This window comes from Urtica dioica, chromosome 4 (genome assembly GCF_054948205.1).
Source record: "Urtica dioica subsp. dioica isolate 48M chromosome 4, U.dioica_male_clone48M_v1_H2, whole genome shotgun sequence".
NCBI lineage: Eukaryota > Viridiplantae > Streptophyta > Magnoliopsida > Rosales > Urticaceae > Urtica > Urtica dioica.
The window spans coordinates 17,650,278-17,664,312 of NC_142759.1; the positions used below are offsets into that span (position 1 = coordinate 17,650,278).

General features: G+C 35.7%; 2 protein-coding genes across 2 annotated transcripts; both read left to right on the forward strand.

Annotated features, from left to right (window-relative positions):
• Window positions 1-1,400: 1,400 nt before the first annotated feature.
• On the forward strand, window positions 1,401-3,859 carry LOC149400949 (B3 domain-containing protein Os01g0723500-like). The gene is made up of 7 exons (XM_089610554.1): window positions 1,401-1,824; window positions 1,914-2,032; window positions 2,122-2,358; window positions 2,820-3,102; window positions 3,192-3,320; window positions 3,418-3,485; window positions 3,605-3,859. The coding sequence occupies exons 1-7, from the start codon at window positions 1,401-1,403 to the stop codon at window positions 3,857-3,859; spliced, it is 1,515 nt and encodes a 504-aa protein (XP_089466680.1).
• A 4,681-nt stretch (window positions 3,860-8,540) lies between these two features.
• On the forward strand, window positions 8,541-11,293 carry LOC149400950 (B3 domain-containing transcription factor VRN1-like). The gene is made up of 7 exons (XM_089613315.1): window positions 8,541-8,700; window positions 9,368-9,755; window positions 9,835-9,953; window positions 10,042-10,318; window positions 10,412-10,531; window positions 10,646-10,752; window positions 10,835-11,293. Exons 1-7 carry the CDS (start codon window positions 8,638-8,640, stop codon window positions 11,087-11,089), a joined length of 1,329 nt encoding a protein of 442 aa, XP_089469441.1. The 5' UTR covers window positions 8,541-8,637; the 3' UTR covers window positions 11,090-11,293.
• Window positions 11,294-14,035: the final 2,742 nt, after the last annotated feature.

Here is a 14,035-nt window from a genome sequence, read left to right on the forward strand (position 1 = left end):
TGGAGTGGATCTGCAGAACCGTGCGACCTCGTCGAGCGTGAACCCGGAATCCGGCGCGATTCTTAGATCTAGATCTAAGAATCGTGAGGAGGAGGCGGCGACGAAGTCGTGCTCGGCCGTGAAGGCGTCCCTGAGGGACGTCGGAGTGGCGGCGGCGGCGGCGAGCGTGATGCTGGCCGGGAACGCGATGGCGATGGACGTCCTGCTCGGAAGCAGCGATGGCGGTCTCGTGTTCGAAAGGAGTCTACTTTTTTTTTGAAATATTTGACTGCGAGTCTACTTTTTGTAATTTGTTCTGTGAGTCTATTTTTTTTCGAAATATTTGACTGCGAGTCTACTTTTTGTAATTTCTTCTGTGAGTCTACTTTTTTTTCGAAATATTTGACTGCGAGTCTACTTTGAAATCTGCGTAAGGGTATTTTGGTCCTATTTTTTTTATCGAAGTGACATCTATGCAACACCTTTTTTCGTCGTGACTCATTTGCAATTTGAAGCCGAATTTGTGACTTTGATGCAAATCTCTCTAAAATCGTTAAGACCAGTAGGGCCCAAATATTTTGTCGAAGAATTTCCCGAACTTATCGCTGTAAATTGCATGTGTTTTAGTACCAAGGAAAAAAAGAGAGAGTCGAACAGACCTCTGTTCTTTCTTCAAAAAGAAAAAAAGACCTCTGTTCTCCATTTTTGGAGGTAGCTTGACGAATAAAAAAATGAGTGACGTTCCCCAGTTTCTATCAGTTATCAAAACAAAAGCATTACTCAGAAACAAAATTGTGAGCATTTGTATTCTAGAGTCTTTACATTTTAATTTTTTTTTAGCATTTATTCTATATTCAGAAACCCATTTATTTATTTCATGTTATGATGGTATTTATATACATACCATTCTAAGGAATCGTTCATCATTAGTTCCTCGTATGCAGTAAATATATGACAAAAAAAAAAAACATAAATAGTTGAGAGACGGAAATATTTCGATTTATATAAATAACCGTCGATGTGCTGTCTGTGTCGTCTTTTGTTTTTGTCTTGAACTGTCCCAGAAAATCTCAGAAATGTTTCCGAGGAAATGCGAATGTAATTTAAGAAATGGGGTGTTAGTGAAGCTTCCAGATAACTTGAAGGAGAAGCTAACTCAGTGACGATGGCAAAGTTCTATATCGAAATACATCATTTTATTTCGTAGCAGGGATTTGATAAAAAAAAAAAAAAAAAATTATTCTTTAAAAGGTCCCAAATCTCAAATCTTTTTAAGAACTTGGGAATAATTCAAGGATTATTTATTTGTTTCTGGTCAGGTATATTTCTAGATTAGATTAAGCTGTGTAAGGGTTTATTATCAAGCTGTGTAAAAGATATTTCTAATATATTTTTTAAATTTATTTACGTTTGGTGTAAAAATGTGGCAGCAAATACCGAATAAGATCGTGATGAAATGTGGAGAAAGTTTAACGGACCAAGCTTGCTTTAGGCTTCCATGTGATTTGAATTGGAAGATCGGTTTGACCAAGTCAAGCGACGGCAAGGTGTGGATTGACAAAGGCTGGCCTGAATTCTCAAAACACTATTCCATAGCTTTTGGTCACTTTTTGGTTTTTGGGTATCAAGGGAATTCCCAATTTCAAGTGGCCATATTTGATGATACTACCATAGAAATTGACTACAGCAGCTTCGGCAAAGAAGTGAAAGAAGAGCCTAAAGACAATGAAAATATGGACACGTGTCCAAGCCCTTGTCCTTCGGAAGCAACAGAGAGAGATGGATCGCTGCAGAGAACGAGAACAAGTTTGTTCAATGGTCAGCCTAGCTCACACCAATCTCATGGTACTCATTTCGTTACACTTGATGAAGTTACAATACCACATTTTATTTCTTTGATTGGTTAGTGTGACATTTTCAAATATGATTTGCAGCCGCGCTACGTGCCATAGAAAAGTCTAAAGCTCTAAAGAGGATTAGCGGTTTGAAATTTAACGACCCTTTTTTTATCATTCATATTCAACCATCCCATGTGCAAGGCAAACCTTTCTTGGTAAACGAATTCATGTATATAGTTTTTTTTTTTTTTTTCTTATAGATATATCTTTGTACTTATATCATGTTTTTTTTTCTTTCATGAAGACTGTCCCGGTCGATTTTGCCAAATCTTATATCGGGACTGGTATGAAGCACGTGATCCTCAAAGTCAGAGATGGAAAAAACAAGTCTTGGCCTGTAAGCTACAATTTCAAAGAGGGCAGTCATAGATCAAGGGTTTTTACTGCTGGTTGGAAGGCCTTTGCTCAAGACAATGCTCTAAAAAGAGGCGATCTTTGTGTCTTTGAGATGACTAAGACCATCAAATCGAACATATTTGCAGTATCCATTTACCGAGGAAACCGAAATGCCGATTCTACGTCAGTACCCGGTGAGCGTTGTAGCCAACTTTTATTGGTTTTCTTTTCCTAAAGAATAAAAAAAAAAAATTCATTACCGAGAATGAGAACTAGCCCGTTCAAGTGTCAGCCTAGTTCAAACCAATCTCGTGGTACACATTTTATTACACTTGATGAAGCTATAGTACCACATTTTATTTTCTATGCTTAAGAGTGAGATTATAAGAAATTGATTTGCAGGGATGTTAAGCGCCAAAGAAAAGTATGAGGCTCTAAAGAGGATTAGCAGTTTTAAATTTAACGACCCTTATTTTATCCTTCATATTCAACCATCCCATGTGCAAGCCAAATGTTTCTTGGTAAACGAATTCATGTATATAGTTATTTTTTTTTTATAGATATATCTTTGTACTGATTTCATGTTTTTTTTTTTCTTTCATGAAGACTGTCCCGGTTGATTTTGCCAAATCTTATATTGGGACTGGTATCAAGCACGTTTTCCTCAAAGTTGGAGATGGAAAAAATAAGTCTTGGCCTGTGACATACATTTTCAATGAGGGCAGTGATAAATCAAGGTTTTCTGCTGGTTGGAAAGCCTTTGCTCAGGACAATTCTCTAAAAAGGGGTGATCTTTGTGTGTTTGCAATGACTAAGACCAACGGATCGATCATATTTGTAGTTTCCATTTACAGAGAAAACAGAAACGCCGATTCTACTTCAGTACCTGGTAAACGTTGTAGCCAGTTTCTATTGGTTTTCTTTTCCTAAAGAATTACATTTTTTAATCCCAATTGGAATAATATTCTTTTCTTTAAGGGGTCGAATCGAAAAAAGCTAAGCCTGTCTGCACGGAGAGAAATAAGAGGAGCAGAAAAACTTCAATGCCTTTACCGATGAAATCAGCCATTAAGGAAGACCCTGAGGGAGTTTTAGCTGAAAAGGATGGTAATTAAGTGTGTGTGTGTGTGTGTGGGTCAACTTTCTCTAATTCATTGCAAGCTTGAAAAGTATTAAAATGCACTTTTTATGGTTTAATCTGAAGAGTTCAATTGGAGCAGCAAAGCCTCTGAAGCGGCCAGCAAATTCTGCTCTACACATCCATTATTTCAAGTAGATTTTCCGTCGAGTAGCCTTGAGATGTCTACATTGGTAAGTAAACTAAAATAAATAAATCAGAAAAATTTGTATTCGGGTCATTACTATCTTTTGTGTTTTGCTCGATTTGGCAGAGTGTACCAATTTGGTTTGCAAAGAGTTATTTGGAGGCAAAGGAACAAGGTGTGAGTCTTCAGGTGGGTGAGAGATCTTGGGATGTGAGGTTGGAATATCATCTTTCAAATGGATATTCTTTACCACAATTCCATCGAGGTTGGTTTGTGTTTGTGAATGAAAACTCTTTGGGTGCGAGAGATTCGTGTGTCTTCGAGCTGATCCAGAGTGACCCTGCGGTGTTTAAGGTCTCCATATTCAGGGACCAAGTTTGAGCTGTTCTTTACTCAATAGAAGCATAGAATCCTTTTGTGCTATTCCTTAGGTCCATTTTAGTGAATTGTGTGGACTATTAAACTGTGTATTTGTATACCTTAGCTAGTCTTGTTGAGTAGAATCTAATTGTTACTCCGAAGCAGGAACAAGGTGGTTCATTTTGACATGCTATTTTGTTCGACAAACATATGAACCTGAGAATTCTATTGCCGATGAAAACTGTGAACTTGTTCTCGATCGTGACAAAAGGGATCAATTTGGAAATAAAAAATAAAAAATTTAGTTGACTAGCAATTTAGACGTTTGAGATTGTTATATAGCCAATGTTTGATAAATATTTGGTAAAGAACCACAAACATGATGTGGCATTCTTGGTTTATCTTTTCATTGAAATAAAATAGTTGAGTATTTATGTCAATTAAACGTGTAAATACGTAGATGTGAAGATTTATCAAATATTTACCAAATGTTGGCCAAATAGCGATTTCAAAGTGTAAATATGATAATATACCTAATAAATCCATAAAAAAAAATACATTGATCAAGTTGTGTAAAATAATTCAAAGATACATAAAATTTAGATATTGGAAGATTATGTGGAGTTTCTATTTTTAGTTTTGGCCCACCGAAGAAATCTCTTTCCCAACTTGGCGATGCAAATAAACTTTTATATAAATTACATTTATAATCTTTATTTTGTATAAATATTAATAGAATTAATTACATATTTCCCCCCTCAACTTTAACTCGAATAACGATTCACCCATTGATGTTTAAAATCTTACAAAATTGACTTTGTACTCTTACATTGCAACAAACACAGTCCTTTGTTAAATATTTTTAAGATTATAAACAGATAATGCTTACATGGAGTAACATTTAAGGATAAAATTGTAAATTCATATTCAAGCCTTTTTAATTTATTTTATTAAAATATTAAATAGCATGCTTTCTCCCCAGTTTTGCCATCCTGAACAAATGAAAAACAAAAATATATGTCGCGATCAACATCTCCGATTGCTATGGCGGCGAATTTATTGTTGAGGACTTTTGGATAAAGATAGAGAGAGATGAGCTCTTCAACGAATTGATTGTCTTCCTTGCGAATCCCTGAACAGCTTTCCAATTTGAGAAATTGCCATGAGTAGTAACAACTTTGATACTTTAGACCAAAATAAATCAAACAATATTTTTGAACACTTCTACTAAGTACCTATTCTATGACTACCTATTTTCTTTAAGTACAAAAATACCCTCACTATCATGAACACCATTTTCTCTTCTTCTTTCCTTCACCTTCGCGCGCCATCTTCACCAGCCGGGCTCCTCCATTCACGCGCGCTCCAAGCTGAGGAAAACGAGTCTCGCCGCGAGCCACGGCGGCGCCGGAGCGAGGGAAACGTCGGGGAAGAAGTGAGAACTCACCAAGGAAGGTTAATTTCGTGGATTGAGGTAAGAATTCCTCTTTCTCGGATTGAATTCCAAATTTAGGGTTTATGCTCAAATTTGGAGATTTTTCAATTCCGTGAGGATTCTGTGAAATTGGCTGATGATATTTGGTCTTTGGACTCCATTAGTGAGGATTATGTTTAGAATTTGAGGATTGCTTTCGGATTTCTTTCAACTCATCTCTCTCTCTCTCTCTCTCAAAAAAGTTTCTTGTTGTACTAGCGTTTTAGTCGTTGAATTCAAGTGGTCTTTGAAGTTAAAAAACAATAAAAGAATGATTCTTGGAAGCATGGAAAATCTGGAAAAAATTCTGAAAATTTCTGGGAATCGTTGAAGATTTATTGACATTGTTGCATTTTTATTGACATTAATGTCAATAAATCTTCAACGGTTCTGGGAAAATCCTTTGAAGATTTATTGACATCAATGTCAATAAAAATGCAATTTTATTGACATCAATGTCAATATAACTTCACAGTTTTTTAATTTTTTTGTTATGATTTTAAATGTTTATAAAGGAATTTTAAACGTTTAAAATATGAAATTAACATCTCGATTACACTCTTTTATGCAGTAATGAGTGATATTTTAGTGTATGTCAAGCATAGTGGTACATGGGTTAAACCTTCATGCTCTTTCTACTTTAATCGTTGGTAAGATCTACTTTAATGTTGGTAAGATCACTGTGACTTTTTATTGACATTAATACTAATAAGTTCCAATGTTTATTGACATTAATATGAATAAAAAAAGAACATGAATTAATTATTTTTCTATAACTCACAGTGACTTTTTATTGACATTAATACCAATAAGTTCCAATGTTTATTGACATTAATATGAATAAAAAAGAACAGGAATTAATTATTTTTCAATAACTCACTATGCCTTTTTATTGACATTAATATCAATAAGTTCCAATGTTTATTGACATTAATATGAATACAAAAAAACATGAACTAATTATTTTCTATAACTCAGTGACTTTTTAATGACATTAATATCAATAAGTTCCAATGTTTATTGACATTATTATGAATAATAAAAGAACAAAAATTACTTATTGTTCCAGAACTAACTATAAATACTTGTTCATTGTAGGTGAGACCTTTTTCTGTTGAAGTTATTATTTAGGTGTCATTCACCCCCATGGCAGTGCTAAAGCATCAGACATTCCTGTTGAAGTTGAGCAAAGAAGCACACAATAGAAAGACATGTGACGATCTTGTTCCTTTGTCTCAGAGAAGTAGTCGTTGAATAAGTTTTAATTTTGTAACCATTTTGTAATTCTGAAGATGATGTAATACTTTATAATTATGGATGTTGACTTTTGTGAATATGAAATTCTTCTACTTCTCTTAAAACCAACAGTTTTATTGATAAGGATGTCAATAACGTTGAAGTAACAATGTCAAACCTCTCGGTTTATTGACATTGATGTCAATAAACTATGAGAAATTGTCCCATTTGCCACCAATTTTATAATTTTTTCCCACTTTCCACCAAAAGACTAATTTTTCCCAAAATGCCACCATCTATGTCAATATTGTTGACATCTATGTCAACAATGTTGACATCTCATAGTGAAGTGCAAAAATAGATGTCAACATTGTTGACATAGATGGTGGCATTTTGGGAAAAATTAGTGTTTTGGTGGAAAGTGGGAAAAAATTATAAAATCAGTGGCAAATGGGGCAATTTCTCATAAACTATCAGGTTTATTGACATTGATGTCAATAAACTGTCTGGTTTATTGACATCAATGTAAATAAATCAGACAGTTTATTGACATTGATATCAATAAACTAGCTACTGTCAATACAAAACACGTGTTATCAAAATTGGGAAACAACATACTCTCCAGTTTGCTATTTCATCTGAAATAAGAAAATTACAACATATGATACTACTAATAATTACTCTCCTCTGGGCAGGATCTCGGCACTCTATTCCATAGTTGTGTAACAAACTGTACATCATTCCAACATTCATGATACTACTAATAATTACAAGGTAATAATAATTAGATAACTCGTTGAATTTTTAAAACGAACGTTCCGCGAGTCTCCGAGCCTAAACCGAAACGCCGTTATTCACCCGGTCTCGGCTTCGCCTCGTCGATGCTCGAGCGTAGCTCCGTCATTTCCCGGCCTCATCCTCGCCGCTCCGAACAGCCGCAGTGGGCTCTGCGTAGCCCGCCTATATTGAGTCTAGACCCTCGACAAGTAAAACTCACAACAAAACGACAAAACACGTTAACATGTCACAATTCTAATCATCAATGCGAACCCGTGCTAACAAACCATGCTTAATCATTCTCAAATCATTAATCACCCAAACATCAGAATTTCAAAACAAACATCACACGGCCAAGAAATACACTCACGGCCAAGTCCAAAAATTCAAATCAAACCGTCCAAAATTCAAGAATAAATTCAAACCATCAATCTAAATCTCTCAAATCCATATGATAATCATCACCAACAAAGTCTAATCATGATCCAAAACCAGCCAATTTCACGAAATCAAACCAAGAAATCAAAATCCCAATTTGAGCTACAAACCCTAGAATCACACAAATCCATTTCAGGTTTGATTCCTTACCTAATTTTCGTGGATTTGGACTCTCCGGGGTGTGTTCTCTCTCTCCCGGCGCTCGCTTCTCGGTCGGCCGGCCACGGCGGCTCGCGGCGATTTCCTTTCCCTCGGTCACGGCGTGCACGCGATGACTCGGTGTTGAGATTGGCGGCCGAGCGCAAGGAAGAAGATGACGAGAAGAAGATGGAGAAGAAGAGGAAGGGACGGTGATGGTCGATGATCTTGATTGTTGCTGTTTTTTATAGAGAGAGAGAGACGAAGAGAGAGAGCGAAATGGAGAGAGAGACGAAGAGAGAGAGAGAGGAGATTTTGATTTTGGACGAAGATGAAGGTTTTAATTATCTAATAAAAAGAAACTAAATAGGAAGGATATAAATGTAATAGCTCATTTTAGGTAGTCATATTTTAGGATAAAATTGGACTTATTTGATTTTGGTCCAAAATAATTGTGGAGGTCATAGAATAGAAATAATCCCTATCATTTTTTCTTTCTTTATTTGACAACCCCTTTGAATCATGGGCCTTAATATCATTACGACCAGTAGGGCCCAAATATTTTGTGGAAGAATTTCCCGAGTGGAAATTGCAGTGATTACTGATTACTACTTTTGTACAAGTTTTAGTACCAAGAAAAAAGAGAAAAAAAAACACCTCTTTTCTTTCTTCAAAAAATAAAAAATAAAAAAAAACCTCTGTCCTCCATTTTTGAAGATAGCTTGACCGATTAAAGATGAGTGACGTTCCCAAGTTTCTCTCGGTTATTAAAAAAAAACCTCTACTGGGAAATAAAATTGTGAGCATTTGTATTCTAGAGTCTTTGCATTCTAATTTTTTTTTAGCATTTATTCTATATTTTGAAACCCATTTATTTATTTCTTGTTATGATAGCATTTTTATATATATATACCATCCTAAACAATCTTTCATCATTTGGACCTCGTATACAGTAAATATATGACAAAAAAAAAAAGAGAAAAAAGAACATATTGTTGAGACACGGAAATATATCGATATATGTAAATACCCGTCGATTTGCTGTTTGTGTCCTCTTTTGTTCTAATCTTGAACTGTGCCAGACAATCACAGAAATATTTGCTTGGAAATGTGAATGCAGTTTAGAAATTAGGTGTTAGTGAAGCTTCTAGATAGCTTGAAGGAGAAGCTAACTCAGTGACGAACTGACGATGCCAAAGTTCTATTTCAAAATACATTATCATATTTCGTAGCAGGGATTTGATAAAAATTTATTCTTTATCCCGAATCTTAAATTTTTTACGAACTTGGGAATAATTCAAGGATTTTTTATTTATTTATTTTATTTCTGGTCTATTTCTAGATTAGATTAAGCTGTGTAAAAGATATTTCTAGTGTTTTTTTTTTTTTTTTTTTTTTTTTTTTTTTTTTTTGTATAAGTAATCACATATTTAAATTTATTTACATTTAGCGTTGAAATGTGGCAGCTAATACCAAAGAAGATTGTGAGGAAATGTGGAGATAGCTTAACAGGGCAAGCTTGCTTAAGGCTTCCATGTGGTTTGGATTGGAAGATCGGTTTGACCAAATCAAGTGACGGAAAGGTCTGGATTGACAAAGGCTGGTCTGAATTCTCAAAGCACTATTCCATAGCTTTTGGCCACTTTTTGGTTTTTGAGTATAAAGGGAATTCCCGATTTAAAGTGGCCATATTTGATGATACTACCATAGAAATTGACTACAATAGCTTCGGCAAAGAAGTGAAAGAAGAGCCTAGAGACGATGAAAATATGGACACGTGTCCAAGCCATTGTCCTTCGGAAGCAACAGAGAGAGATGGATCGCTGCAGAGAACGAGAACAAGTCTGTTCAATGGTCAGCCTAGCTCACACCAATCTCATGGTACTCATTTATTTGTATGTTTTAGTGTGACATTTTCTAATATGATTTGCAGGGAGGTTGAGCGTAAAAGAAAAGTCTGAAGCTCTTAAGAGGATCAGAGGTTTTAAATTCAACCACCCTTTTTATATCCTTCATATTCAACCATCCTATGTCCAAGCCAAATCTTTTGCGGTAAACAAATTCACTAGAATAGTTTTTTTTTTTTTCATTAACAAGAAATATCATTGTGTTTATTGAATATTTTCTTTCTTTCATGAAGAATGTCCCAAGGGATTTCGCCAAATCTTACCTCGGGACTGGTATTAAGCACGTGATTCTTAAAGTTGATGGAAAAAGAAAGTCTTGGCCTGTGAAGTATAGTTTCAAAGGTAACCAGAAACCTGCATTCGGGGCTGGTTGGAAAGCCTTTGCTCAAGACAATGGTCTAAAAAGAGGCGATCTTTGTGTCTTTACAATGGCTAAGACGACCAAATCGATCATATTTGAAGTTACCATTTGTCGAGAAAATAGAAACACCAATTCCACTTTGGTACCCGGTAAGCGCTGTAGCCCACTATATTTGTTTTCACTGCCTAAAGAATTTAAAAAAAAAATTCAATCCCGTATGGAATATGAATATTTATTTTCAGGGGTCGGATCTAAAAAGACTAAACATGTCTGCTCTGAGAGAATTATGAGGAGCAGAAAAGCTTTACTTATGAAATCAACCGCTGTGGAAGAGCCAAAGGAACTTTTAGTTGAAAAGGATGGTAATTAAGTGTACATCTATCTATACAAGTATAATATGGATAAACTCTCTCTAATTTTTATCGCAAGCTTGAAAAATATTAAATTGCATTTTATATGGTTGAATCGATTTGAAGAGTTCAATTGGAGCAGCAAAGCCTCTAAAGCGGCCAGCAAATTCTGCTCAAAATATCCATTATTTCAAGTAGATTTTCCGTCGAGTAGCCTTGAGCTGTCTACATTGGTAAGTTATAAACTAAAATAAATGAAGCATTCGAATTTGTTATTTGGATCACGAGTATTATGTGTTTTGCTTGATCGGGCAGAGTATGCCGGTTTGGTTTGCAAGGAGTTATTTGGAGGCAAAGGAACAAGGTGTGAGTCTTCACGTCGGTGAGAGGTCTTGGGATGTTAGGTTGGAATATCATCTTTCAAATGGATATTCGTTACCGGAGTTACGTCGAGGTTGGTTTGTGTTTGTGAATGACAACTCTTTGGGTGCAAGAGATTCGTGTATCTTCGAGCTGATCAAGAGAGACCAAGCTGTGTTTAAGGTTCATATATTTAGGGATCAAGTTTGAGCTGTTCTTTATTCAACAGAAATATAGAATCCTTTTGTTCTGTTTTTAGGTCCATTTTGGTGAATTGTGAAGACTCATATGATTAAGTCGCTTATTTGTATGGCTTATCTCTCATGTTATGTGTGAATCTCGTTGAGAAAGATATAATTGTTACTCCGAAGTGCAGTAGTTTATAGTCACATGCCAGTTTTGTTCAAGAAAAATATGAACCTGACAATTTGTCCTCAACCATGACAATGTGGATCAATGTTTTAAAAGCGTAAACGGGAATTGAAGCGATTTATGTAAATGAGGCCCAAGCCTACAAAAATAATGTAAATTATATAAGCATATGCTAAAATCCACTTTTATACTACTTTTTTAAGTTTTAAATAGAAAAAAAGTCTTAGACTCGTAAAATTTAGTCATACATTCAAATTCTTGCTTAGCTTTCTACACTAAATTAACCTAAGCTCTAGATTGCTCAAATGTGTGTATATATATATATATATATATATATATGTATATATATATATATGTATATATATATATATGTATATATATATATATGTATATATATATATATATATATATATATATATATATATATGAGCCACGGTCAAAAGTGGTTCTGTAGTCATGGATGAAAAAATCGCTAAATAAAAAACATAGAATAGAGTGATAGAAAAATCGTTAAATAACATTAAATTGCACAAATTTCGCTTTAATATATATGTTGTGACTATTCTTTTTAACTATAAAAACTGGAAGGGAAATGGCCTTAAATAGTAGATTTTATGATACTTTTGACCAAAATGTTGTGGTCATTGTTTTTGGACAAAAATACTACCTAACCATATGAGAAAAATCTTAAGTGCCATTTGGTTTTTTATTTTGTTCATTTCCATCAAACTTGCTCTCAACTCTCTCTTTCTCCTCTTTTTTCTTCTCTCGTTCATTTAAGGTAAAAAAAAAAAAAGCTTGCCTTTTTCTGTTTGTCGTCGCCAATGGTTTGTCCATCGTCGTCGTCGCCGAAGAGGTAAACTTTATCTCTTCATGTCGGCGAACGAAATCTGGGAATTTCTGGGTGGGTTTCGTTTGTGTTTGTTTTTTGGTATGAGTTTCGTTGTTGACGTACGGGTTTCGTGTTTCGTTCGTGTTTATTTCTGGGTTTCATGTTTATGAGTTTCATTCGTGTTTCTGGATTTCATATTTATGGGTTCGTTCGTGTGTTTGGGTAAAAAATGGTTTTTTTTTGTATTGTCGGAGCTGACATACAAGTCTACAATTTCATTTATTGTAGACATACAAGTCTACAATTTAATTTATTGTAGACTTCTATGTCTACAATAAATGAAATTGTAGACTTCATGTTGGCAAACGAAATCTGAGAATTTCTGGGTGGGTTTCGTTCGTGTTTATTTTTTGGTATGAGTTTCGTTGTTGACGTACGAGTTTCATGTTTATTCCTGGGTTTCATGTTTATGGGTTTCATTCGTGTTTCTGGGTTTCATATTTATGGGTTCGTTCGTGTGTTTGGGTAAAAAATAGTTTTTTTTTTTTTTTTTTTTTTGTCGGAGCTGACATACAAGTTTACAACGTCTGAAATTGTAGACATACAAGTCTACAATTTCATTTATTGTAGACTTCTATAAATGAAATTGTAGACTTGTATGTCTACAATAAATGAAATTGTAGACTTGTATGTCTACAATAAATGAAATTGTAGACTTGTATGTCAGCTCCGACAATACAAAAAAAAAACAATTTCAGAGTTCCTCCAATCCTTTCTCGGCCAATCTCTCGGTTCGGCGGTCTCCTTTGGCTCGGCGGATGTCCTCAGGCTTGTCGGAGCTTCGTCAAAAGCTTCTCTGATGGCTTTCTTTGGTCTGGAGTCGGTGGAGCTCGTGTCTCCTTTGTCTCAGCCGAGTCACGCGGCGAAGAAAAGAGAGGCTCGGAGCTCGCGATTCTCCTCTTTCCGGTCGGAGTTCACGCGAAGATTGACTCGGACTGGGCTGAGATCGGACACTAGGACAAAATACGTTATCCGGTGCGACGAATGTCGCACCCAATGCCTCAAATGTCGCACCTAAAGGTTTATTAGGTGCGACATTAGGTGCGACAACGTCGCACCGGATAACCCGTCGCAGAAGGTATTGGGTGCGACATGTCGCACCTAATAAGTACCCCATTAGGTGCGACACTTTCAGGTGCGACATGTCGCACCTAATGCCCAAGTTATTTTCCTGCCAATTTTTTTAGAATTGGCGGGTAAATGCATATCGGGTGCGACATGTCGCACCTGAAAGTGTTCGCGCCATGGTATTCGGTGCGACAATGTCGCACCGAATATGTTTTTTCAATTAAAAAAAATTAAAAAGTAAATTAACAAAATAAAAATGAATTACATAATTCTAAATGAATTAGAAATAAAAATTCAAATAATATTAATTAAACAAAATTCTAAATGAATTAGAAATAATATTCTGAAAATAGAATTCTTAATTAAAAATACAAATTCTTTCCAAAAAAAGCGAAAAAAATGAATTCCTATTTTTTTTTCTTATAAAACTTATCGATAGTAGAATTTCCTCTACCGAATAAGTTGTCAGAACTTCGAGAACCGCTTCCGCGTCCTCGTCCACCGCTGCCTGACGCACTGCCGCTCGTTCCGCCGCTTCCGTAAGGACGGTCTCGCAAGTAATCCATCGAACCAGGCGTAGAACCCGGCGTGGAACCTGGCGTCTGCTGATCCGTCCCATCTGGATGCGATGCAGGCGGAGGTTGAGGAGTCGTGGGAGGCTGGTTGTGCTGCTGGCTGAGGAAGGCGATCTGTTGCCGCATCACTTGCAGCTCGGCTTGTTGGGCATCCATCTGAGCTCACATCTCGGCAACCAATGGATCGGTCTGAGATGACCAATTTTCGAAATCAAAGAAACCAATTTTTTTTATATAAAGAAAACTAAG